The sequence below is a fragment of the Aspergillus steynii genome (genome assembly GCF_002849105.1).
Source record: "Aspergillus steynii IBT 23096 chromosome Unknown P170scaffold_6, whole genome shotgun sequence".
NCBI lineage: Eukaryota > Fungi > Ascomycota > Eurotiomycetes > Eurotiales > Aspergillaceae > Aspergillus > Aspergillus steynii.
In genome coordinates, this window is record NW_020194403.1 from 449801 (window position 1) to 474451 (window position 24651).

A 24651-nucleotide genomic window follows, 5' to 3' on the forward strand; every position below is an offset into this window, starting at 1 on the left:
GGGGATGTCGGGGAGGAGGAATATCACTACCTCGCGTCCACTGTCTCAACATTCCATTCGTGAGCATTACGATAGAATAGGCCAACAGACAGCTGATGAGCTCTTTGGCTGGTCGACGGACTGATGCCATACTCCGGGCAGTCAACGGCAAAATTGGCCGGTCTCCACTTTTATGCGTGCCAAGCCATGCACGAGTCGGAGATGAGACCGAGACGCGCTGCTTCACGGGCTGAGGGGAAAGAGGGATTAAGATAGGGAGAGTGTAGATATTGAGTCACGTCAGATCATCTTGTACTATGGAAGACGGTTTGTTTTGAGGAATTGAGGAAAGACTCGAAAGGGAATGCAGGTGACGGGGCTAGACCGCATTGGGACAGGTCACATGCTATCTTGGCATCTCATTCTGCCGCCTTTCCGCCTTCCTCTTTCTCTCTCTCTCTCTCTCTCTTTCTCCTTCCTTCTCCCTTCTTCCTTCTACTCGCACGACGTCCACGGATGGACTCGACGATGAACGGGACTTCTTCCATCCCGATGGCTATTGATCATCGAACTGCCATTACCCAAAAAACCGATGTTTCACTTCTATTCTGAAAAAAATGTCATCGATAGACCCGTCTCGCCTTGTTGATGGGCACGGCGTGGACCGACTCAAATGTCAATTAGATTGTTGATCGTCAACTAGGTCCACTACATCCAGGAGACCAAATTTTATCCCTTTAATTGACTCCGTACTCCGTACTAAATACAGATCTAAGGTTTCAATTGCTCATCGCGGTTTCACTCGACTTAGGATCAGTTGTGTTAGCCCCTCGACGTGACCCGTGCCCATGATTTCCGGCACGCTCGCCTGGATATGGAATGTGCGTTGGACCCAGATGCGCAACTCCACCACGACCAAGGAATCAAGTCCCAACTGGGAGAATGGCTGTTGCAGCCCGACGTCTTGCTCGTTGGAACCGGACAAGCAACTCAATCGGTGAATGACCTCCTGCTGAGTCAGCGTCGAGGCCTCGTCGCTCTCGCAAAACGTTGCGTCTTGAGACATGGCACTGAAGAGCCTCTGGACCCGACTAGCTTCGTCCTGCACAGGCTGCGCATGTGTCAATGCAGGTCTCAGCAGGTCAATGCGCTTATCCCCATGCAAGAGACTATTCATGTGATGTGGGCTGTCTTTTGGCAGTGGAGTAAGCCCCACCGCGAATTGGCTATTGCGGAATCCTTCAGAGACACTACCGGGCTCCTGGCGCATCATCGCAACTTCAATGGCGCGGAAGATCTCCTTCTCGCCGATCGTTATGTAACCCCGCAAGGTGGTTTCAAGCAGGCGACGGTCTGCCCCGGTGAGACGTCCTATGTCTCCAACAATCCCTAGGTCGATCACGGCGGCCGGCAGACCTAAAGAATGCCGGTATCTGACAAAGGCGCCCAGAAACGAGCTGGCTGCACTGTAGCTTGCCTGGGTTGGCTGCCCACAAACACTGGAGATGGAGCTGAAAAGAATGAGAAAGTCAAGGTCGGTGCCCTGAAGAGCCCGGTGAAGACTCCATGTCCCAGATGTTTTCGGCTCTTGCGGAACATTCCACTCATCCAAGGTCATTTGTAGGATTGGTCGGTCCTAATGGGTTGAGAATCGTGAGCTTCATACTGACATAGAGATGTGAGACATGCATACCTCTAGAACCATCGCCATGTGGATGACACCCTTTAGGGGTTTTTTGCAAGATCGAAGTGCCATCTTGACCTCATTTTCTATGGCAACATTTCCTTGTACGAGCGTCAGGAGACAACCTTGACCCTTCATCTCGGACACGAAATCCGTGTATAACGATGGTGATGACCTGGAAAGACAGACGAGCTCTCGCGCGCCATTGTCAGCCATCCATCGGCACACAAACCGTCCAACACCCCCTAATCCGCCGATCAACAGATAAGCAGCCTCTGGCGAAAACTTCGGCGCATCTGCTTTTGTAGAGTGTGGTAGATCGTCAATGTTCGCTGGCATCTGTACCAAAACTTTGCCGATATGCTGCCCGCCTTGCATATGGCGGAACGCTTCCTCCGCCTGGCTGGCAGGGAAAGTCCGTATAGGTCTGATGGGCTCGATGAGTCCTTCCTCAATATACCGGAACGTTTCACTGAGGATCCTGTGTACTATCATTAGCAAAGATTTTGAGACCGTGAGATCAATGCACATACTCGCGGTTCAGCTCGGGCCGATCGGACATGATTTCGTCCATACTAACGCAAACGAACGATCGGTTGTGCAAGAATGGAGCAAGGCGGAGTGAACCATTGCCCATGATATCTTTTTTTCCGATTTCAATCATCTTTCCAAACTTCGCAACACACTCCCAGGAAGCATGCAGAAGCTCTCCTGCTAACGAATTGAGCACCATATCAACTCCCTTTCCGTCGGTCTCCCGCATTACGCCGCTCTGGAATGACGAGTCACGGGAGTTGAAGATTCTACACCTTGGAATGCCGAATCGCTCGTGAAGATACTGCGCTTTAGCTTCGCTTCCCACGGTCGCATAGATCTCGGCGCCTTGCATCAAGGCGAGAGAAATAGCCGCGAGACCAACACCGCCACAGGCGGAGTGAATCAGAATAGTCTGCAATAGTTAGAATGACAGGCATGTGATCCGAAAGCAAGATTCAATGTCTCACCTGCCCCTTGCGCAAATTTCCCTGATGCAATAGCGCAAGGATGACTGTGCTATAGACACAGGACAAAGCAGCACCGTCCTCTAGGCTGATACTGTCGGGAATTGGTACGCAACTATTGCAAGACACTGCAGCGCGCGTGGCAAGCAACCCGTGTGGTGCCATAACCACAACTCGCTGCCCAACATTCAGGTTGGAGCTAGGACCGACTTGACTGACAATTCCGGTTGCTTCGATACCGAATTCTACTTTCTCGCCGAAGGCTCCCAGCGCTTGCAGGAGGTCCTATAACAAACATTAGCAAAGTTGCCTGCCGATATACCTTTGAGAATATGGCGTACCCTAAAGTTGAGGCCCGTATACTGAATATCGACCACAACCCGATCATCTTGCGGTGGGCAACATGCCACGGGCTTCCAAAACATAGTGCTCAAACTTCCCGGAACCCCGATAGACAGCATTCTAGCATCCATGGACTGCAGCTTCTTGGCAGAAACCGCATTTTCCGCTGGCACGGAATGGTATCGTCCAATATGCAATTTTCCATCACGGTATAGGTATTCGTATTCGCGATCATTCGTTCCACCGTACTTTCCACGGAAACTGTTATAGGCAATTCGCAATGCATCGGCAAATCCATTGTCGAAGGATTGTGTTTCAAATGTTGCCATCTCGACCGCAAGCTCGGACCTGATCGTGCGTGCTACGCCCAGTGTGAGAGCATAATCTGGATTTTGGCATTGTACATGCGTCTCTCTTGCGACCCACAAAACACTGGCTTGATCAATGTCACGGAGGAATTCTTGGAATGCATGCCATCTGTCCTGGGTCATGTCGCTGAAGAAAGCATCCTCGGCCTCGAGTAAACAGACGATACCCCCTTGGTGCTTCTTATGACTGCCGAAAGGTGTGAGATGAACCTGATGACCAACTCTGCTAAACTCATGCTTGATCATTTGAACGACTGGACTGCCTTCGTGGTGATAGATCAAGGTCACATCGTCCAAAGCCTTGAGGGTTTCCTTCTTGGTGGATGCCAATATGCCTCCTTTGTGGAATGGGAATTGTTGGTCTGGAACAATGACATCCAGCCCCGTGAAGCCGCCGGCCTTGAGCTCTTGATCCCAGCGCTCAGGAGATACGTAAGGACTATTGGGGCGATCATCCTGCTCACCAAGCCACCATCCGGGAAGGGTACCCTATGAATTCGCATTAGCTTGCGTTGTCGCTCTTCTGACAAGACCTAATAGAAAGCATACCATCATGTAATTCATGTAAAGGCCCTCTGCGGTTGCATGAGTACTTTGATCACCATTATAGCCAGAACAATACTTACCAGGAAAGATCTCCGGCATTAGCAGCTTTCCTCCTGGCTTCAGCAGCTTGTGGACATTCTGAATAGTCTTCGACAAAAGAGGAGTCGCATGCAGAACCTGATTTTCCAAGTTAGACAAAATGTTGGGTTACTCGGAGACTTGACATACATTTGCTGCAACAACCAGATCGTATTCTTGTTCTGGAAATCCTTGCGTTGTCGGGTCAGAAGAAATATCGAGCACTGAGTATTCAATACCTGCGAACGACTGTAAGTGCTTTTGTGCCTCCGGGAAGAAACCAGCCGATATGTCGATGAACACATATTTTGAATATAATGGAACTTTCGAAGCGCCTTTGAGGGATCCAAGAACGTGAGTCGTAAATCCGCCAGTGCCACCCCCAACCTCTAGCGCTTTCAATCCTGGTAGTTCGTGGCCTAACGATGACAGGAATAGGGAGCAGTCGAAGGGAGTGTGTAGTCCTAGGTAAAAGTCCCTGAGGCCTGCATCGTCGTATAGTATCTCCAAGGGCTGTTGATCACCACTCAAGATTGAGGGCAAATTCTCAAAGACTCGGAGCATGAGATGATATTGCCATGGTTCCAATATTTCTTTGGCGAGGCTTGCACGCTTTTCAATCATGTCAAGCCAGTTCGATGAATCCTCATTTGCCCACTTCTTAGCCTGTGGAACCAACGCCAGCCCTTGTTTTCGCAACATGTCTGCCTGAGACTGTAGCCAACGTGCGTATTTTCGAATATGCGCTGTGGTAGGTTTATGCGATTGAGCAGTGCGAGCCGACTCGAGAGTACACAGAACTGCTATCTCTTCCACCAGCATGTCCGAGTCTATTGGCTTATGCGTGGCTGTTATCAACTCCGACGAACTCATCGAGCTGTGCATAGGGTGCCAGTGCAGCTCTTGGATTTCGATGGGTTTGATGTCCTTTATGATTGGTACCATTGAGCACCCGCTGATCGCAATTTGCATTCCTCCGTTGCTCCCACCCACCGTCTGACAGAGGGCACCTTTTCCAACCTTGTCGGCAAACGCCTTCAAGGAATAGTCGACGCCTTCACCCCGGCTCGGCGCAACATAAATGTGATCTACTGCAGCCGGAACAACCAGGTGATCCAGTCGATATGTCAGCCCTTTGATGGCTGCCACTATCGACAGCTGAAGACAATGATCGATGACGACTGGATGCTGTGCATAGTAGCTTGTTCGGCGCAGGTCCTTGTCGAGACGCACATTAGCCTTTGCTGCACACGAGCCTGACGACGACTGCACTGAAGAAAGCAGTTGAAAATAAGGCCCATATCCGTGTCCGATAGCTCTCAGACTCGAATAGAACCTGTCCGCTTCAACGTTTCGGTTCCATAGATGCGAGTCATCGTCAACGAGCAGCTGCCTTTTGTCCGAGGTGTCGCAATCAGCGCCACCTTGTACCTCACCGGTGCAGTGATTGACCCACTCATCGCCTGTTGTTGACGAGATCGTGAATCGGTATCTCTTGGAGTTTTCGGCATTCGTGAGTGGAATAACGCCCAAGCTCGTAATGACTTCGACATCTGATTCTTCCCGTAGAATCAAGGGCTCCGCGATACGCATATGGCGGATAGTATAGTCTTCCAAGCCTGAAATCTGTCGGATTGCCTCACCAGCTGCACAAACGAACCCAGCTCCGGGGAAAATGATCTTTCCTCGAAGCTGATGGTCAATGATCCATCCTGCATTTCTTCCCGACAAGACATTTCTCCAGCTGGGATTGGAGTCTGTTGATTCCACGACCCGGGATCCTAGAATTTCATGATGTCGGAACTTCTGCTGCCGCCACTCTTTTGAGATTCGAGGTTCGGTCCAGTATTTCTGGTCATGGTCCCACGGGTAGAGGGGCAGGTCCGTGAGAACGTTGCCTTTCCCATTGACGGCGAGGAAGTCGATGTCCACGGCTTGCTGGTGCAAACGACCTGCTGTGTGGAATAATCCGATTACCGGAGAGGTGTCTCTGATTATCGTGGGAATGTAGACAGCCTCGGGTCCCTTCGACTGAGCTCTCCAAATATCTCGCAGGGGAGAAGAAAGAGCGGAATGCGGTCCGATCTCCAGAAATACGGCCTTGTCATCGTCCTCTTGCTTTTCTAACACGTTCACCACCGCAGAGTGGAATTGAACCGGTGATACTAAGTTATTTCGCCAATAAGAAGGGTCAAAGCCTTCGGCGCAGGCCGTTTCCCCGATCTTTGATGTTGATTGGAAGACTGCGATCGGTGTTTGGCCCGGGGAGGCCGACTCGCTAAGAAGCTTTTCATAGGAGTCGCCGGCTTTATTAAGGAAATCTGATCTATCTGTCAGCATAACTCTCCTCAATCGTCAATCAGGCAGACGTACGTGTGTGATAAGCTATAGGAATATTCAAGACCTTGGACCGCACACTTGGAATGTCCAGTTTGATGCTGTCGAGAATAGCATGCAAATCATTTGCATCCCCACTCAAAGTGATGCTTTGCGGGGCGTTTTCGCATGCCACTATCACAGACGGTTTGAGGTATTTCTCGGCTGTCTCTTTGCTGATAGCCACGGCTGCCATTGCACCATTGTGCGGATATTGTTTAGCCGTGTATCCTCGATAATATGCGATTTTTATGGCATCCGAAGAAGAGATGGCGCCGACAGCGTATGCCGCTGCAACCTCACCGCTGGAATGTCCTAATGCTGTGTCCGGTTTGATCTGCCATGATGATAAGACCTTGACGATGCCGACTTGCAGGGCGGTGCATAATGTCTGAGCGTATTCTGGATCATGGATGGGATAATCGATATCCTCTGACAGCACAAGGTCTACGAAAGCGTTAGAGGATAGGCCTTGGTCTGGATCTGGGAGGTCACTTACTGGCAAGATCCCATGAAGGTCCGTTGGGAATCGATTTCAATGTCTCGCTCATTCGAAGGACCTCGTCCCTGAATGGCTCCAGCTCCATAAGCCCCTGAGCCATACCTCTCCACTGCGCGCCTTGACCAGTGAATACGAAATTGAGTTGTGGTCGTTTTTCGGGCGCCTTGATCAACTGAGGGTGATTTTCGACAGCCCCGGGCCCATGTACCGTGAACGCGCGGTGTTGCAGATGCTCGCGACGTTGACAGAGAGTGCATGCTATGTCGATGAGGCGGTCGGAGTGTTTAGAGACATAATCTTGCATGCTCCTCACTTTTCGTTCTAAAGACGAGTGGCTTTTGGCAGAGTGGACTATCAATGTGGGCAGGGTTGACCTTTCTGCAGGAGGCTTTTTCGGTCGCTCGTGGCCTTCAATTACTGCCTGTCATCACATCAGTCCCGTCCACATTGAATCAGCGCTTGAATGACTCTTACATGTGCGTTGGACCCTCCTATTCCGAATGAGCTCACGCTTGCTCGTTTGAGGCGATCTTTGGGCCACGGAGTTGGTTTTGTTGACACCCAGAGATTGTTTGAGTCGAATGGAACTGCGCATTCGGTTAAAGCACGATTTTTGGGAACGATGATGAGTGCACATACTGTTGGGGTTTGGTGTCGAGAAGTTAACATGAGGAGGAATTGTATCATGCTCCATGCTCAGAATTGTCTTTATGAGGCCAGTCAGGCCAGAGGAACCTTCTGAGTGGCCGACATTCGCTTTTACCTGCAGTCTGATGAGCTTCACTCATGAATATAGGATCTTGTTGCTTACGGAGCCGATATAAACGCCGGAGTTTTTGAAAATATTACCCACGGCAGACAGTTCGGCTGTTATTGTTAGCAGATAGTCGGGACGACCAGACGTGCATTTTGACTAACTTGTGTCACCCAACTGCGTCCCGGTGCCATGACATTCATAAAATGCCGTTTCGCCTATGTTTTCGATATTCGCCGACCGGTAAGCCGTCTTGATCATTTCCTCGTGAGCCTCTGGGTTCGGTGCGACGAATACAGGCATTCTTCCGTCGAAGTTGGTTGCCGTGGATCGAATCGTGGCGCGGATCGGATCGCCATCGCGAATGGCATCGCTCAGCTTTTTCACGAAAATGGACGTAATGGCTTCTGCTCGCCCGTAGCCATCAGCGCTGGCGTCAAATGTCTTGCATTTGCCGTCCCCACAGAGAGCTCCTGCTGCTCCCATGGCGATTGTACAGCTTGGACAGATAAGCATGCTTCCTCCTCCGACAACAGCGCCGCTGCATTCGTTATTTCGAAGGGACTGACACGCCTGATGTAAGGCGATGAGTGTCGATGAACAGGCCGTCTCAATCGTCATGCTTTTTACAAGTCAATCAATGGTTCAAAGGCGTGGCCATAATCCCAGACTACTCGTGCATACCTTGGCCCATGAAAATCATATTCATACGACACCCGATTGGCGATCGTGAAACTCTGCGCCCCAGTCGCCTCATACCTTCTGATACTCTGAGTATCCCTCCACAGGATCTCCGACCAATCGTCTCCAAAGTTCCCCACGAAACATCCAATGTCTTTACCCTGACAACCTACCTGCCCGCCATTCTCAAGACACTCCCAGACAACTTCAAGCAGAAATCTCAGCTTCGGATCAAGACTCGCCGCCTCGGCACTATTGATTCCAAAGAACGGTGCATCGAACGCCGCGATGTCATCGTCTAGGAAGTAGCCGTGCTTGGTTGGCATCGTCCCCGGCCGACCCGATTCGCAGTAGTAGCTTTCTGCATTGTAGCGAGAGGGCGGAACAGGTCCGTAGGTATCTTTCCCGCGGACCAGGAGATCCCAGAATTCTTCGCCGGTTTTTATCCCACCCGGAAGGCGCATGGACATCCCAACTACTGCGATTGGATCGGGATCATCGTCGCTTGTGGCCGCGTGGGTTGTTTCCTCGAGTTCCTGGATATTCGGCTCAGGCTGGCTGTCCTTTCTACCAAAGAGCCACATGATTAACAGAAGTGAATAAATCCGTTGGTTAAATTATCTGTCTCATTGACATCATCCATTGTTAATTTATTAACTCTTGAAAACTAGCCAAGACCGTGTTCCTTTATACCCCAGAACCGGGATATACTTCAGCGACCAGGCCCTGCTGACTCAGGCAGCTTAATCCTGTTTTCAACGTCACACTTGATTAGGGTTATGGATTCCAGGTTCAAATGCCGTGGAAACACTCTTAGCTTTACACCAAGCGGTCATCTGGCTTTGGAATGACATATATGGCTGTTTCCCATGGGAGATGCAGCCAGGCATGAAAACTATTTGTGATCAGATTCGATCAGGTCGGTTATTCCTTCTTCCTTGTTTAAGGGGGCTTATGAGACTAGGAGGGATTTGGTTTGTTGCATGAGGCGTTTTTGGGGTTTATGATTGTTGTGGCTGGCCATGCTATGGGAGACACATGACTGCTCATGTTGCGAAGCTCACAGTTTAACAGGTAGTGCAAGCTTTATGTTCTGGAAGAGAATCTGACTATTCTTAGGAAATTCGCCCCGCATAGCCAATGAAGGTTCAGCGCTGTCGTTTATGTGAAGTTAATCCTCTTACAGGTGTTGGAGGGTTTTATATGGGCGTTTTAAGCACACAAGGGGCAAGCTGTCAACCAGTCGCTGTATGCCTGCCTCTATATCGCTTTTGATGTAACGCTGCCACCGAAAAAATGGCGCTCGAGACAGTGAAAACCAACAGAAATAGATACCATTCGCCGGACTTTCATATAGCGAAAAAAGGTGCGATATGATTTGTTCAATCTCAATGGTGTGACACAGAGCTCCTGGGGCGAACAGACCCGGCCAAGCCGCTAGCAATCCTTCCACAATGCCGCAAGGCACTCGCAAGGCACCCTTCCTGCCACCTGGAGTTCATGAGTCTCTAATCATCATCGTGTGGACATGAATTGATCGTGTTGTTATTCTGATAATGTGTTGTAAATGTCTTGGTACCAACTGCTCAATCCGGAGCTTCATCCCGATATAGCGATAGCGTGGCGCTATCAACAGGTAGCGTTAGGTGCACCCACGGGCTGATCCAAGACATGCCACTAGTCCGTGGGCCAAATTAGCTTACAAGTCCCTGGAGTAAGCGCGGTGTTGCAAAATCCTTCTACACTATTTATAACACCGAGCTTTCCCCATGTTGCTTGGGCCTTCTTAGGCTCTTCTGTCTCTGGCACGCAGCCATGGAACCCCCAGATGAAGCGCCACAACGGTTGCTAGTTCTACTAGCACTCCTCTCAACGACAGCCAGTACACTCATCAAACCTACAGGGCCGACGCTGAAAGATGATGCGGCTGAAAACTTCAAATACTTCTCGCCCTTGTACCCCGTCATCAAAGCCTTGCGGCACATCACACTGTTCCTCACTTTTCGTCTCCCTCGAGTAATGGGCACAAAATTGACCATTTGGTTTATTTTCACACTCTGCGGCCATTACAACGTGTGCGAGGTCAACCCAACCAAGCACAGGAAACATAGCCCGTCAGTTAATCTCGCAAGACGGGCGCTTCTTGCAGGGATCACGCTACCAGTATTCGCGGCGCTGGTTTGGTTCGACGATCATCGATGGTTACAGTTCTTTGTGGCGTGCTTGGTCGGGGATGCTGTCGCTCTCGAGGCCCTTACTTTGTTCGCGATGCCGAAGCCAGACAGGGTTTACTTTCGCAAAGACTGGCCCAAAAGCATGCTCTTGGGTCCTGGTTCGGGTGAGAGGGAAATAATCCCTGAGATTTATTGCCACCCAATCGAAATCAAAGCGAATAAACAGACCGAGCAAGATAATAGCACAGACCCGGAAAAAAAGGATTCGGAAGAGAAAGAACCCTCTGATGGTGATACAAACCAAGACGAGCCAGAGGGACCCGTCGGTGAAAACCTCTGCGAACGGGTCCAGCGACTCTCAAATTCGGTGCTGCGAAGCGATGTTGAGGCAAACAAGGATTCTGAACATACCAAAAACGACATACTGACCATTCTCCGAATTTTTAGAGAGGGCAGATCAACCTGGAATTGCGGACATCGAAAATGTTTCGCAGTCATACCCTGCGCTGTTCTCACACAGATAGTGCGGCTGTTCAGCTTCCTGGCACCAAGCATCTTCATCTGCTGGATGACCCTAAATGATATTCATCATCTGTTGCCCGCTGTTCGGGCCATGCTTAACCAAAACCTTTGCTTCATTTTGTACGAGACTTTCTTCGCGGTCTGCGGGTTCATCGCCATCAAAGTGGCCTTCAGAATGCTTATGAACCGGCTCCCCAAAGTGCAGGCTACTCTTGACGGCATCACTGAGAGCCTAGCTCGTCGAACAGGGCGTTCACCTGTGGCAATCAGAGGCAACGCCCAGGGGCTTTTCATGCTGGGGCCGTTGCAAATTTATCTCTATTTCGTCAATCCTGTCCCGATGACGGAGGCGCGACTCTCGGCTTTTTTGACAATCCTTCTGTTTGTCATTTACCAGATACCGGCGTGGATGATTTCTGGTAGGATGGTCAGAAAGGCTGCAAAGGATGATGGTGAAGATGGTGAGGATAAGCCAACTGACGAGGCGCGGAAGGACAAGGATTCAACGTTCCAGGATAAGGCGGATATAGCGTACGGTCTTATGTTTCCTCCTGCGGCAATTGTGTTTCTTTGGTCTAGACTCTAGGCTCTGGGATGGAAGGGATTGTGCATGATATGCTGTACTTGAGCAACCTATCGCTACTGCATCAGCAACAAGAAGCCATTCTCTTTTTATGCAACTTGTACGCTCAATTTTACACTTCGTTTCCTTATTTGTATCGTTTCTTGGTACTTCTTTTCTCTTTTCTACAACTTTCCATTATATTTTTCACGTCCCTTTTTCTCGCGGCAGAGGTGTATATATGGCTAGGTCAGATTCATGGACGACTCGTCTTGCCGAGAATAGTGGCTACCGAGAGACATACCGAAAGTTTATGGATACCACTAATATATACAGACTTCTCGTTAGCTCGAGAGACTTTGAAGAATCATAGCTGAGCGTGCCACAACGACTACATATAGTCCAGTTCCTGAAGCGATAAACAAGGCAGGAAAGGAAAGGCCTCAGATCACGATAAAGAGTTAAAATAACTCCGACATTATGTCAAGATACACCCGCCGCCCAATCCTCCTCGCACGAGGGAAGATATCAGGCTTCATAGATGCGCCCCTTCCACACAATTCTTCTCCGAAACACCCAGCCCAACATCAAACGACGCATCGCCAAAGAAACCCTCCAAACCCGCCACAAACTCATCCCACACCTTCTCAGACGCCATCGGCGCATTACTATACGCCCGAGCACCCGTTTCCTGTACCAACCTCTCCAGATCCGGGAGAAGAGCATCTGCAGCCTTCGCCTCCATTTCAATCTGCGCTTTCCTGCTAAGCCCGCCCTGCTCAGCATACCAGGCCGAGTCCTCTCTGATAACTTCGCTCTCGTACAGGGCGAGAAGTTTAGAATCGATTCCTGCGCTCTGCGCTGCTTCAAGGGCTATCCTGTGTCCGATTGCCTGCACAAGAGGAAGCGAGAGAGGAAGGATGTTTCGGTTGAATTTCTCGCTGCGGTGGAAGCCGCCAATGCTGTGGAGGTATCCGGTGGCTTCTGCGAATAGGCCTTGCTCGTGTTGAGCTACGAGGCTGGTTGGGTTCTGGGGTGGTGAGAGCTGGTAGCGACCGAGGAGGAGTTCGCTTGCGAGTCCTACATCCTTGAATTAGTACTGAGAGCGTTCCGATATTTTGGATTTCCGTAATGGGAACTCACTGATAGCAAGGACTCTGATATCGCCTTCTGCGGTTCCGACTGCCCGGAACTCCAACTAGAAAGCATTAGCCATGGCCTAAAGAATGTAGCATTGCTGTAGAATAGAGCCCTCTCACCTCACTCTGCAAAATCTGATTCTGCTCAAAATAGCCATGCCACCCACACCCCTCATTCATAGCCCGAATACTCTTCTGAAAATGCTGCAACGCAACAGCCTTGAAAACCGTCGCCCACGCATGTCTCACGCGCGGGTCATACTTCACGTCCCGGAACTCCATCGCAGCTTTGATGAAAAACGCCTGCAGGACATGATACTGCGCAATAGCATGCAGAATCGGAAGATGCTGCGTCCGGAAGTGGATTACAGCCACGGGCTTCCCATCATGACCTTTCACTTTGCGGCGCATGCTGAATAAGCTGGCGTTGTAGATGGCGTTCTTGAGAAGGGGGATGCAGCCCGCGGATAGGAAAAGGGTTCCAGCTGATACGCGCTGGATGGAGGTGAAGAATTGGGATCGCTCGTTTTTGGGCTTCTCGATGGGCCCTAGGAGGGCGGAGTTGGGTAGGCGGACGTGGTTGAAGGATGTGAGGGCGTGATCGATTGGATGGGCGCCGGTGCGAGGAGGGAGGACTCTGTTTGGTTAATACTTGATTTATTGGATTAGGGATGGGGGGTCTATGAGGTTTACTTTGAAGTGACTCCCTTGCACATCTGTTGTCCATCTGTCAAAGGGACTACGAATGGACGGACCCCGTAGTCCTCTCCGGCCACCACCAGTTTAGCCATGACGACGCCGATTGTAGGAAGGCCGCTTCGGGGGGTAGTGGGCGGCATGCACCTACACTGGATAAGCAGAAGTCGCCATGACTGTAAAGAAAACTTACTTTGCAGCGGCGGGATTAGGGCTGTGAAGGTCGAAATCTCCATTTGGTAGCAGTGTTGCCGTCGTTTCCAGGTTACGGGCATCCAGCCCATGACCGACTTCAGTGAGTAGGAATTGTCCTCTAGAGAACAATTAGCCCTTTTAAAATTCGATCATGTATGGCAGAGGCATAGTACTCACGAGATCTCAAATTTCATGGCCCGGTCAAGGATAAGTTCAAGGTCCGGTCGACCCACTGCGTATGGTGCCACAGTGCCCACGAAGAGGTTGTATTGAATGGTGATCAACGTGATGGCTCCGCCATCCATTGAGCCTATGAGGTCAGTCTGTATCTTCCAAAAGTTCGGACTGAGATACAGAGCATCCTCGACCGTTAGGTCTTAATTGTTAGTCTGACGAATTATCCGAGAAATACGAGGTACTCACTGAATGCATCACATATAAGTTTAGCCCTTTCGTATGTCAACCGAGTTCGGCTTTCAATGCTGAGTGAAAGGGATGCTGGCTTGAATGTTGGTGACTGAGCCAGTTCTAGTGTCGGTGAAATAGAGCGCCACGCCTGATCATAGAGTGCTCGAAGCTTGAGTGTCGTGCTCGTAGTCTGGGAATCGGGAAGTAACAATGTGTCTGCTTTGGATTTTGGGAGATATTGAGTGTTAGCCAGACTATAAATGAGACTCCATGCCCATCTAATCGGCAGCTGCCAGTCCTGATATACGCTCATTCTGTATGGCAGTCACACTCGTAGGTTTCAGTAAGGGATGTGTGTGCAACTAGGAAGAGAAGAATGGAATGATAAATATACTAAATATACTTTGGCGACAGATTCAATCATTCCGAATAAAAACGCCACAGGATTTAGAAGACTTTAATCGGGTGGTCATTGAAACCATCGCTCCTTGTGGCTTGCTGGGCGACATTTCCGTCTGTTGAAAATTACAAGCGCACGCCACATCGTCAGCTCGGAAGAACCAGCTGAAGTGCACGCAGTGGCGTGCTGATGTGGCAGGTGAATTAAGACCCAACTAGTGAAATTGGTGTATAAAGATACTTTTCTATCATGTTGTCATGAAGGTAGGTCTCTTGTTGCTACAAGGATCCATCCTCAGCTCTGAACGCTCACCATGTATATCGCCACAGCTTTCCAGGTATCTCTCGACCACTGGATGGAAATAATTACAACTACTGGATTATGCTATGTTAGTCTACTCGAAACCCTTCTCCACATAATCCAGGCACTCACATGCTCACAGTTCATTGGGTCCGCCATTTTCAACCTTTATCTCAGCCCTCTGGCAAGGTATCCTGGCCCATTTTTGTGCAAGATCTCTTCTTTTCCAGACTTCTATTGGTCTTTGACCGGGACTCGTCATTTATGGATTGCGCACAATCAAAAAGTGTACGGAGATGTCTTTCGCTATCGACCCGACGGCCTCTTGTTCAAAACCCCACGGGCCTACAGGGACATCTTCAACAACAAAGCCAACGTCAAACGGTCCAAGTTCTACGACATCATGACCCGTCACCCTGAAGACACGAGCACACTTACGGGAACCGACCCGGTTCTTCATGCGCAAAAGCGTCGTGTCTTGAACAGCGTGTTTTCCGAAAAGTCAATTCGCTCCATGGAGCCGCTTCTTGCTAAGCATGTGAATCGCTGGTGTGAACTGTTGGTCGATGGCAATGGGCATGAGTGGTCATCTCCGAGAAAGATGTCAGATACTTGCGATCATCTTGTTCTCGATGTGCTGTGTGATCTTTGCTTCGGGCGGGCTGTTGATACGAAGGAGCCGGGAGATAATGAGTATCGTAAGATTCCGCATATAATTGCGTTCTTTCTCAAGATACTATATCCGGTATGTTATTCAGTTTTTTGACAGTGTGGGTGTAACTAACGAGCCCTAGCTCGGTCATTCTCCATGGTTGAACCTTGTCGTCTGGCTCAAACCACGAGGTCTTGATAGGCTTCTTGGAGTAATGACACCGCCACAGGTTCGATTCTTCTATGATTTCGTTAAAGATTCATTGGAACAGAGACTCAAACTCCATGAAATCATAAAGATGCAGAACCTGGAGGGACAGCAAAGCCGAAACGACATGCTCCAGCATCTCATCAACGCAGTAGACCCGGTGACCGCTCAACGGGGGTTAACCCCGGCAGCATTAGAGGCCGAGGTGGTTATGTTGACGATTGCGGGCTCAGACACTACGTCTGTCATCCTGGCGGGATTTTTCTTCTACATCACTCGGACGCCCCACGCATATGCCAAGATTGTCAGTGAAATCAGAAGCACGTTCACATCATTCGAGGAGATTAAAAGCGGGCCGAAGCTTCTGTCAAGCTGTCGCTACATGCGGGCCTGTGTGGACGAAACAATGCGAATCACACCAGCAGGGCCTTCCGAATTGCCACGAATCGCTCTTCCAGGTGGTTTGATGATCGACGGTGCATATATCCCCGAGGGCGTAACTGTCGGTGTGTCTCATTGGAGCTTTTATCGCAACGAGGACTATTTCAAAGACCCCGATGTATACCGACCCGAGCGATGGATTGTAGACCCAGAAACTGGTGTCACAGAGCAAGATGTGGCCTGGGCTCGCTCAAGCTGTGTTCCGTTCGCTGCTGGGACCACAAGCTGTGCTGGGAAGAATTTCGCCCTCCTGGAGTTATATCTGACGATTGTCAAAACGCTGTGGCTTTACGATATGCGCCTGTTACCGGGAGACATGACTGGAACTAGGAGCAAGCATAGTCACTGGGGAAACTATGATTCGAATGTGTTCCAAGTGGCTGACAGCTACATCAGCATGAGAGATGGGCCGATGGTTCAATTTCGAAAGAGGACTTAGATCGAAGATGATACAAAGCTGCCGTATCAGCATTATTAGCAATTGGACATAAAGCTTTGTGAAGTTTGCTCTCATTATACCAATATCACCAAATAATTTCCTTATAGCCCACGCCAAGATGTGGTGGCGGGCGTCGGTTGTCAAGCGGGAGTTTAGGGCTTTCATCAGCACCAACCCACTCACTTGTGGCGGCCAATCCTTTACGCTGTAGTCTTCAGCGTCTTATCGGTGAGACCTGAGATGCCACGTGTGCGAAGCAGGGCAAGTATTGAAAATTACCAGAATCGAGGTTTCCGCCTTTCAGTAGCTAGTGAGACATAAAGGATGAGACGTACCGGGCTGGCTGACCTCAAAGGACAAAACGAACGCCATATTCTTAATCGGGCCTTCGACGTCACCTAGAATAGCTACACTAAGTCTAAGGCGTTATCCCAGTGGTTTTCACGGGAATGAATTAGCCCAGCGCCAGACGTTTTAACGTAAGGGCTAATGGCCATCGAACTAGGAAAATCGAAGCGAGGGAGTGGTATTGGACCAACATCAATTGGGCAGTTGAAAATTCTGCAAAAGATGATCGGGCAACATGGGTGATGCCTACTATCTTCGCATCGAAGGTGAGAACACGAACCGGTTCGTTGCACATTCTCCGCCTAGCTGACCGTGCATAATCGCCACGCCCAGACAAACTATCAGTACACATGAGGTTAGTCTGATGTTACCTAAAGACGATTTGCCATTTTGGTTTAGCAATTAATCCATCACAAAGATAAGCCCTAATTTGGGAGAGATGATTACTAGACAGTTTATCGTAGTTATTTGCTCATGCCTTTCCCTCACGATGCAGCCGAGTAGGTTAATGAGACGAACCCCTTGCTTCCTCGTCCGTTCCAGACCAGCCTTTCTGCCTGCGTCCGGATACATTTTCCAGGGAAGAGTCGCGAATTTCTCTACCCCCTACAAGACTGAGTAATGCTAACTACGCTGAAGATTTTCCTGGTATTTTTTGTCAGCATTTGATCTTGTGATCTATCGCTCCTTGCTTCAAACAGTCCAGTGATACACTGACTCGCGGGATCTGGTTTCTATCGTGATATCGGCCCTTGTCTCTGGACATTCCAACGCCGATAGAAATCTACTTCAATTGCCATTGGCGCCTTCGACCGAATAACACTTACTTGGATAATAAGTCAAAGGAGTACTATGAAGACTCATGACACGATATATTTGGCTTTTGCGCAGATGGGACTACAGCATGCAACATACCGATGGCCTGAAATATGTCACCCGCACGAAAAAGCTTCATCACCTAGAACGGCCTATTTTTCTTGTTCCCTATGAGATATTGTTTCACAAGATGCCGGAGATAATATATTATTTCCATGTTCACTCCTACCTGAAGTCTTGGCACCTGGATATTAGGCAGTTCTACATTCCAAGGCCTATACTAACATCATAAATGCATCAAAAGTACAACGCATGTCAGTTAAATGCAGATAGAGCTCTTGGTTGATAGTAAATAATGAACAACACAATCATTCTTACAATAATGCACCTAGAATGCAATATGATGGTGACTCGGCACTTGGGTCGGCATATATTCGGCAGATCCGAACGGACGTCTACTGATCGACACACCTCGGCTCGAATCTTATATTGGACTCTGGGGTTTCTCCTCCACTCTGACATTTGTGGGGTTCGGCATTGATGTCATTGTTGAGGAAACGTCTAAGATATATAAACCCCTCTCTAAAGATACAGGTCCTGTTCATCATCAATCACCTCTTACCGTCGAGAGCGAACCATTCGATCGCTAGGAAATGCTATCCAAATTTCATCACTGCTCTCTCCGGAGCACCCTTTCTCAATTCGTTCTTTCGTTATGCTTTCTCCAATTCACGGTTCTCGCACCTCCAGTAGAGGCATCTAGTATCCAGCCATCAGCCCCGGGCTTGTCGTTCCTCTACACAGCCTACGTAGAGTGCAAAGGCAATCTGATGGAAGCTGCGGGACCTCACGGCATCCGACGAGCTATTCCAATCGTGGGTGGCAACTTCACCGGTCCCAGAATCTCTGGTATGCCTTTCCCCTCATTCATTATAACCTATCTAATACACGACCAGGGGAAATCCTTGACCTCGGTGCCGACTGGGGCCTGGTTGATCCCAAAACCAACATCTTCTCGGCGGATACGCGGTACAACCTGCGGACAAACGACGGTGCCGATATTTTTATCCAGACTGCTGGTCCTAAATCGCCCTCTGGTCAATTGCATCTACGATTGATTTTCGAGACGGGTAGCGAGAAGTATTATTGGTTGAATAATATCGTGGGTATGTATCGGTGATTTCCTGGGTACTCACCACCAGCCACGACCGGTTTACTAATTTGTCCGTAGCCATCGGTGTTTTAACACCTGTTCAACGATCTGGAGACTCATCGGTGCTTCGTATCGATGCTTGGAATGTAAGTTTGTCGCCTAGCTTTTCTTTCAACCCGCTAACTAGGGTGAAGTTTGCATCGGATTGGAATTCAACCACTTTTGTGGGTAACAATTAGCTTGGTCTGATGGCTGGACTGGTACGAGAGACCAAGGATTGCTTTATGATCATGCTCAAAATGCTTTTCAGATGATGGAGCGATTTCGTTTCAGTCGCTAACATGGAGTGGACATCGGGAAGGCAATGAGTGGGCATCACCAAATATACATAGGATTTTCATCCAACTCAGTAAACGAAACCCTAGTGCAGGAAAGAAAAACTGTAACTAGCTCAACTTTTAACAAGAGGTTATCATATCACTTAATTTTGTGCCAAGTTCACATTAAATAAAGGGTTGCTGGATGGCATACGCGGGTGTTGAGGAGTGTAACACAGTGTTTAGCACTCCAAGATAATTGGTCTATGATAGCAAAAAGAGCGCCCGAACATAACAACTAGGCCGGCTGGCCCAATGGCAAGGCGCTTGACTACGAATCAAGAGATTGCAGGTTCGACCCCTGCGTCGGTCAATCTTTTTGCTTTTTCCCTTCATCTACTCTAAGGAATCATCTCAACCACGGCAACATTTTTGAAAACCAGGTCGCCGCAGTCCATGGCTGAATTTTCCAACAGCCAGACTTCAGGCCTGGTTCATCGCCTGCACAACCATATTCCGCTAACACCTAGCAGTATTACCCAGTTAAGGGTTTGATTTGTAAAGCTCAATTACTACACTGCCATAGTACCAACATTTCGCAATTGCTAGTTTCAGACTCCGAGCCACTTTTTGGATTGCTTCCCTGTTGTTCCGTTCAACTCGCTCAGTGCATGTCACCCATGTCAAGTTTCCACCACCGGCCCGAATGATATCTGTTCAGTCGACTACTGTTGCATCTACTGAATCCCAGTCGCTTTAATTACCTCCCGCCTGTTAGCCGAGATACCAGATACACTGCTATAAGCCTATTCCCACCTCTCGAGCAAGGTAACGTCGGGAATGGATAAGATGACTGAGCGATACTCAACCCACGCCCGGACCTGTGTTTAGCTATCTGCTTCAATCCGGGTGCCATAGTCTAGTGGTTAGGACATCAGGTTTTGACGCAGCCTCCTGAGAGCCCCGGTTCGAACCCGGGTGGCACCTTTGAAAGTGTTTTTGCTGAATGTTCAGGGAGTAAGTGAAGGTATAATGTTGTTTTTGTTGAGGAGGTGGGTGGGTTACGTGAGATATAACACGCCCGAATCAAAGAAATGAGCAGGTCTTTGGAAAAAAGCCTTTAATGGCCGAAATATTATGCGTCTTTTTGATGCATGAGCAAGCTGTGTAGATAGAAGGATGTGGAAGATAGATACAGTATACCAGTTTATAGAGTGTGCTAACATTTATATAGGAGGGAAGTGTCCAGCCATAAGGGAAAACTCAATCGGGATACTCCAGGGAATGAATTGACTTTTGGCTAAAGGTTATTATTCATCTTCGTAGCAATAGCCTGTATTGAAGAAATGTCCACTCATGAACACCAATTTCATTCATGATCAGGGTATTAAATGAACAGCACATTTACTCGACGCAAGACGACTAGAATCATAATTTGCAAGCCACACCAACTTGGGTACTTAGAACAACTTATCCCAAACGCTCTCCCCCGAGTCCAAAGAATCGGCCTCCTTGCGTAGAACATCCGCTCGGAACTTCCGGAAAGCTTTCTCAATCCTCTCCTTTCTGGCAGGATCGGATGTAATAGTGCTATGTGCACCAGCAGCCCCTCCAGCAAGACCTAGACCGGAGAGATTATATCAGTCGCGCCGTCTACCGGATAGTATCGATGATCGCACGACACTTACCAAGCTCCCCGCCTAAGAACAAGCCACCCGCAGAGGCAAAGAAATATGTCGCGAAATCACCAAACGTAGTCGGCTTCAACAGGGGAGTGATATCGGGTAACGACTCTACAACCCACATCAGTACTTGACCTTCATACTCAAAACCATCAAGGGACATTACCCGTGCGCCCATCCGCGAAAACAATCTGCGTCGGCTTCTCCTGCGCGCGGAAAGCCTGGAAGAACGCATGTCGTGTACTTCTCAGCCGGAAAGCAGTGTATAATCCCAGTCCAACACCCACTGCAGAGCCAAAAGCCGTCCAGAAGGACACCCTTGAGGCGGCCGACTTCAGTGCGTCGCGGTCATCGGGTTGGAGGTCTTGTTGGATGTGTTCGTCGGCTAGGCGCGAGAGGTCGTCGGAGCGACGGCTTCGAATGGCAGCGAAGGATTCGGACATGGTGAAGAGGCGTGAATAGAGTGTAATGGATTGAAGAAAGAGGAGAGGAATGCTGCGTCGAAGAGGTTCATATGTGGTTTACGAGATGTGACGTCATGAGATCAGGACCCACTGGTATGGCACGACCCAGTGTTCCAGGGTCTGCTGTCACAGCTATGGGTTTACCCTGAGGGATATATCTATGCAATGACAGAATTTAAAGCCAAAACGCAAATAGTGGTTGGTGGAAATTACAGTGCTAGGCATCTGGCATATGCACAATGTTCAAGGCTGCGCAGTAGGTACAGCCAAGAGAACTTGAAAACACCATGATATGAATGCCGATCGGGAACGGTAGTAGCTCTAGCTATAAAAGAGCGGATTGTACAAAGCATGTGCCTGAAATTTAATTGAAATTGAGTATGCATGTATGAGCGTTATATTAATATTGAGGAACTTGAGGAATTGGAGAAAGACTCCAACAGCTAACACGTCATAGAAACCCCACCACAGATTATTAATGCTCATCTGAGCTACGGGGTATTTCTGCAGAACAGACCCCCTTAAGATACTAATAATCAGTATTAAATGCCGTACTTCCCTGTCCGTCTCTCCTAAATCCAAACATTTGATATTTCCACAACACAATGTCCTCAATCAAGCCGCTCACCCTGCATGCCCATTCCACGGGCCCCAACCCTTTCAAGGTGGCCATGGCCCTCCAATACCTCCAAGTGCCGTACGAAGTCAAGCAGTGGCAATTCGGCGACGATGCAGAAAACGGCGTGAAGGGCACCAAATTCCTACAGATCAACGAAAACGGACGAGTTCCCGCCCTGGAGGATCCCAACACCGGAGTCGTGTCCTGGGAATCCGGCGCATGCATGAACTACGTGCGACGGGTATATGACAAGACCGGAAAACTGGGCCCAGTCAGCAATGCGGAACAGGACGTGGTGGACTTCGAGAAGTGGGAGTATTTCCTGCTCACGACTCTGGGGCCGATGATGGGCCAGACGAATTGGTTCCGGTATGTACCAGCCCATTGCCCATTAAGACTAAGGAAAAATACTGAGAGGAGTAGTAACTACAATGCTACGAAGAACGATGATGCTCTGGAAAGGTATGTAGCTCAGAGCTACCGGTGTTTCGATGTTCTTGAGAAGCATCTGGAGAAGTCCTCCGCGGAGAGCATCTTGCCGGGCAAAGTGACGGCCGTGGATTACCATTTCGAGCCGTGGGTTCGACAATACGCGTTTGCGGGTCTGTCTTTGGATAAATACCCCAATATTGCAAAATGGCTCAAGAGTATTCAGGGGCGTGAGGAGGTGAAGCAGGCGTATATCAGCATTAAGGGTGCCTAAGAGCGCCGCTGCGCAGTGAGACGAGGGAGTTTCATAGTACATATTGGATCCTGATAAAGAGAAAGGGTTTCATTATTTTATCACAATTGCTAGCATCACAATTGTTAGCAATAAATAAAGTCTTTCCTTGGCAATATAACAGTATTCTTAAAGCAAACAATCATTGCGTTGGAAATAGATACGCGTCTTCATAAAGCAAGCAAGACCAACTGATCGCGATATGCCATGGCAAAGTAGCTCAAAGTTCAATCATAGGAGGCGTAACCAGGCCATTCTGTTCTGCATAGGCCTTTGGCGCTGAATCTGGTAATTCCTTTGAGCCCGAAAAACCTGCAACCGCTGGAACAGCCCATTCCGCTGGGTCGATACGACCGACTTTGTTGGCTTTTTCAAAATACCGACAAAACTTCCGACCAACCTCGCTCTTTCTGTCAACTTGCTCGTAGATTTCATTCACGCGGTAGCGCTGATCACAGAGATGCCAGGTAACATAGCCATGCATGAACCGGGTCAAGGTCTCCAGGATCAATGGATGTTTATCTTTGAAGACAGACATAATCTGCACGCTCTCACGGAGTGTGTCCTGAATCAGTTTCTCGAGTGCCTCGGTAGTACTGATTCCATCCACGTGGGAGTAGTTATTGACCAGGCTGGTCTGGTCCCGCTCATCGTAAAACTCTTTATAGAAGGATATCAGATCGTTGATCCAAACGATCCAGTTTCCCATCATGCAAATGGCGGTAGTGATTTCACGGAAGTATCTCTGCTCGTCGAACATCTCGGCGGGCCAGATGGAGGCCCCGACGGCGTGGCCGAGGCCGGTCATCCGCCGTGAAAAATCAGGGAAGTCCTCTGCTCCGCGGTAGCCGTGGAAATGATACTGTTCGATCCAACAGCCCTCGAAAACTGCAGAGAATCAAACGAATCAGTCTGAATGCCTCATCGAAATTACCGAGGACGGAAGACAAACAATCAATTGTACTCCGGTAAATGTTCAAGGCGCAGAACGGCCCATAGCGATTCAAAAGGTTGGGGAAATGTCCGTTCACCAATCTCAACCACGGATTCTGCTGTACTTTACCGTCGGCCATATCATTGAAGAAAGACCCCATCGTAGGGAAAGGGTCATCCTTGCCATCATCTAGAAAGAGTGCGTAGGTGTAGTGGACGGTCAGGGCGGCCATCAACCCGGGCGATGCTTTAACCCAGGAATAAACGACCATTCCGGTAACGGTTTCCAACGCGGCCTGGAGCTTTTGTGGTCTGATATCCAGAGTACAGCGAACACACGGTTGATTAAAATGGCTGGCGGCTTGAGTATAGACGTAATGAAGAGTCTTAACACGTTCGTCGTGGGTGTAGTTTTCGTCATTATGTTGGATGGTGTCCAGAAGACGGACCATCGTACCGACGAAATAATCGACAGGAAAGTCTTTGTCTAACATGCTTGGCAATATGGAGTTGGTGGAGTGTGAGGAGTGAAACGAGAGCAGAACAATAAGATAAATACAAGAGGTGTGACTACACTGATATTGAGGCCTTGAAAATTTGACAGGTCCCCAACTCTTGGAAAAGCGTTTCCCTTTAAATCTACGCATAGTAAACTAAGCATAATCCCTGATTTCCGAATACTGATGTCGGCATGCGACATTAGCCCGGTCATCCAGTTCATCACGAGGCCCCTGGTGGATCGCAATGTTCTTGGATCGCAATTCAAGTATGCACCTATGGCTATTGATTATGTTGGGGGTATATGAACGGAATAGGAATGCCAACTATGACTGTTGACTTCGGCTGATTCAGCCAAACTCAATGAGGCCCACCGATTCGTTGATCAAAACCTGAAAGCATGAAAGTTTACCAAGGCATAGAAAGATAAGCCACTGAAGCAAGCAGGATTAAATTTAGAATACACTGAAGCAAGCCCAGGCATTCGGGCCATATTCCCTTGTCGGTAAGATATCCTAAGCGGGAAATAAAGTAATATGAGGACGATATCGAACCCGCGGAAATCATAATAGGTAATCTCGGGATTTAGTTCTCCCAAATAGCAGATCCCGCCAGTAAATAGGAAATGCATGTGCTCAAACGCAGTAATGCTGC

General features: G+C 49.1%; 9 protein-coding genes and 2 non-coding genes across 11 annotated transcripts; 7 read left to right on the forward strand and 4 right to left on the reverse strand.

Annotated features, from left to right (window-relative positions):
- Window positions 1-489: 489 nt before the first annotated feature.
- On the reverse strand, window positions 490-8904 carry P170DRAFT_511231 (type I polyketide synthase). The gene is made up of 15 exons (XM_024854865.1): window positions 8315-8904; window positions 7795-8252; window positions 7688-7743; window positions 7516-7639; window positions 7351-7463; window positions 6874-7297; window positions 6372-6821; window positions 4149-6319; window positions 4001-4097; window positions 3924-3949; window positions 3006-3863; window positions 2668-2949; window positions 2197-2612; window positions 1673-2144; window positions 490-1615 (listed from the first exon to the last, which is right to left on the reverse strand). The coding sequence occupies exons 1-15, from the start codon at window positions 8893-8895 to the stop codon at window positions 767-769; spliced, it is 7377 nt and encodes a 2458-aa protein (XP_024701766.1). The 5' UTR covers window positions 8896-8904; the 3' UTR covers window positions 490-766.
- Window positions 8905-10126: 1222 nt separating this feature from the next.
- On the forward strand, window positions 10127-11593 carry P170DRAFT_477346 (uncharacterized protein; the record flags this gene model as incomplete). The annotated part of the gene is made up of 1 exon (XM_024853445.1): window positions 10127-11593. The coding sequence occupies one exon, from the start codon at window positions 10127-10129 to the stop codon at window positions 11591-11593; it is 1467 nt and encodes a 488-aa protein (XP_024701767.1).
- Window positions 11423-12028, forward strand: P170DRAFT_216577 (uncharacterized protein). Its single transcript, XM_024842836.1, has one exon. It carries the CDS (start codon window positions 11602-11604, stop codon window positions 11944-11946), a length of 345 nt encoding a protein of 114 aa, XP_024701768.1. The 5' UTR covers window positions 11423-11601; the 3' UTR covers window positions 11947-12028.
- P170DRAFT_438250 (acyl-CoA dehydrogenase NM domain-like protein) lies at window positions 11893-14382 on the reverse strand. The gene is made up of 7 exons (XM_024849552.1): window positions 14023-14382; window positions 13777-13975; window positions 13598-13717; window positions 13402-13551; window positions 12829-13345; window positions 12713-12767; window positions 11893-12649 (listed from the first exon to the last, which is right to left on the reverse strand). The coding sequence occupies exons 1-7, from the start codon at window positions 14318-14320 to the stop codon at window positions 12105-12107; spliced, it is 1884 nt and encodes a 627-aa protein (XP_024701769.1). The 5' UTR covers window positions 14321-14382; the 3' UTR covers window positions 11893-12104.
- A 298-nt stretch (window positions 14383-14680) lies between these two features.
- P170DRAFT_216588 (cytochrome P450) lies at window positions 14681-16540 on the forward strand. The gene is made up of 4 exons (XM_024842837.1): window positions 14681-14795; window positions 14850-15452; window positions 15502-15588; window positions 15658-16540. Exons 1-4 carry the CDS (start codon window positions 14721-14723, stop codon window positions 16444-16446), a joined length of 1554 nt encoding a protein of 517 aa, XP_024701770.1. The 5' UTR covers window positions 14681-14720; the 3' UTR covers window positions 16447-16540.
- A 1723-nt stretch (window positions 16541-18263) lies between these two features.
- On the forward strand, window positions 18264-19002 carry P170DRAFT_477349 (DUF3237 domain-containing protein; the record flags this gene model as incomplete). Its single annotated transcript, XM_024853446.1, has 4 exons — window positions 18264-18519; window positions 18567-18776; window positions 18842-18909; window positions 18958-19002. The coding sequence occupies 4 exons, from the start codon at window positions 18264-18266 to the stop codon at window positions 19000-19002; spliced, it is 579 nt and encodes a 192-aa protein (XP_024701771.1).
- Window positions 19003-19381: 379 nt separating this feature from the next.
- P170DRAFT_t138 lies at window positions 19382-19453 on the forward strand. Its single transcript has one exon. It is a non-coding gene; the product is annotated as a tRNA-Arg (tRNA).
- A 535-nt stretch (window positions 19454-19988) lies between these two features.
- Window positions 19989-20067, forward strand: P170DRAFT_t139. The gene has a single exon. It is a non-coding gene; the product is annotated as a tRNA-Gln (tRNA).
- Window positions 20068-20377: 310 nt separating this feature from the next.
- Window positions 20378-21399, reverse strand: P170DRAFT_438252 (uncharacterized protein). Its single transcript, XM_024849553.1, has 3 exons — window positions 20929-21399; window positions 20769-20873; window positions 20378-20701 (listed from the first exon to the last, which is right to left on the reverse strand). The coding sequence occupies exons 1-3, from the start codon at window positions 21203-21205 to the stop codon at window positions 20541-20543; spliced, it is 543 nt and encodes a 180-aa protein (XP_024701772.1). The 5' UTR covers window positions 21206-21399; the 3' UTR covers window positions 20378-20540.
- A 362-nt stretch (window positions 21400-21761) lies between these two features.
- P170DRAFT_511236 (glutathione S-transferase family protein) lies at window positions 21762-22678 on the forward strand. The gene is made up of 2 exons (XM_024854866.1): window positions 21762-22214; window positions 22269-22678. The coding sequence occupies exons 1-2, from the start codon at window positions 21832-21834 to the stop codon at window positions 22546-22548; spliced, it is 663 nt and encodes a 220-aa protein (XP_024701773.1). The 5' UTR covers window positions 21762-21831; the 3' UTR covers window positions 22549-22678.
- A 108-nt stretch (window positions 22679-22786) lies between these two features.
- Window positions 22787-23993, reverse strand: P170DRAFT_477352 (trichodiene synthase; the record flags this gene model as incomplete). The annotated part of the gene is made up of 2 exons (XM_024853447.1): window positions 22787-23454; window positions 23519-23993. 2 exons carry the CDS (start codon window positions 23991-23993, stop codon window positions 22787-22789), a joined length of 1143 nt encoding a protein of 380 aa, XP_024701774.1.
- Window positions 23994-24651: the final 658 nt, after the last annotated feature.

Coding starts and splice junctions, on each gene's coding strand:
- P170DRAFT_216588 (XM_024842837.1), top strand. CDS start 14,721: ATGTATATCGCCACAGCTTTCCAGGTATCTCTCGACCACTGGATGGAA. Junction 14,796..14,849: donor CAACTACTGGATTATGCTAT/GTTAGTCTACTC, acceptor ACATGCTCACAG/TTCATTGGGTCCGCCATTTT. Junction 15,589..15,657: donor GAGTAATGACACCGCCACAG/GTTCGATTCTTC, acceptor GAAATCATAAAG/ATGCAGAACCTGGAGGGACA.
- P170DRAFT_216577 (XM_024842836.1), top strand. CDS start 11,602: ATGGAAGGGATTGTGCATGATATGCTGTACTTGAGCAACCTATCGCTA.
- P170DRAFT_511231 (XM_024854865.1), bottom strand. CDS start 8,895: ATGTGGCTCTTTGGTAGAAAGGACAGCCAGCCTGAGCCGAATATCCAG. Junction 4,098..4,148: donor ATCTGGTTGTTGCAGCAAAT/GTATGTCAAGTC, acceptor TTGGAAAATCAG/GTTCTGCATGCGACTCCTCT. Junction 3,864..3,923: donor TTTACATGAATTACATGATG/GTATGCTTTCTA, acceptor GCGAATTCATAG/GGTACCCTTCCCGGATGGTG.
- P170DRAFT_511236 (XM_024854866.1), top strand. CDS start 21,832: ATGTCCTCAATCAAGCCGCTCACCCTGCATGCCCATTCCACGGGCCCC. Junction 22,215..22,268: donor GGCCAGACGAATTGGTTCCG/GTATGTACCAGC, acceptor TGAGAGGAGTAG/TAACTACAATGCTACGAAGA.
- P170DRAFT_438250 (XM_024849552.1), bottom strand. CDS start 14,320: ATGAGCGTATATCAGGACTGGCAGCTGCCGATTAGATGGGCATGGAGT. Junction 13,346..13,401: donor TGCAAGGGAGTCACTTCAAA/GTAAACCTCATA, acceptor TTAACCAAACAG/AGTCCTCCCTCCTCGCACCG. Junction 12,650..12,712: donor TATCAGAGTCCTTGCTATCA/GTGAGTTCCCAT, acceptor TCAAGGATGTAG/GACTCGCAAGCGAACTCCTC.
- P170DRAFT_438252 (XM_024849553.1), bottom strand. CDS start 21,205: ATGTCCGAATCCTTCGCTGCCATTCGAAGCCGTCGCTCCGACGACCTC. Junction 20,874..20,928: donor TTTCGCGGATGGGCGCACGG/GTAATGTCCCTT, acceptor TGTGGGTTGTAG/AGTCGTTACCCGATATCACT. Junction 20,702..20,768: donor GTTCTTAGGCGGGGAGCTTG/GTAAGTGTCGTG, acceptor TCTCCGGTCTAG/GTCTTGCTGGAGGGGCTGCT.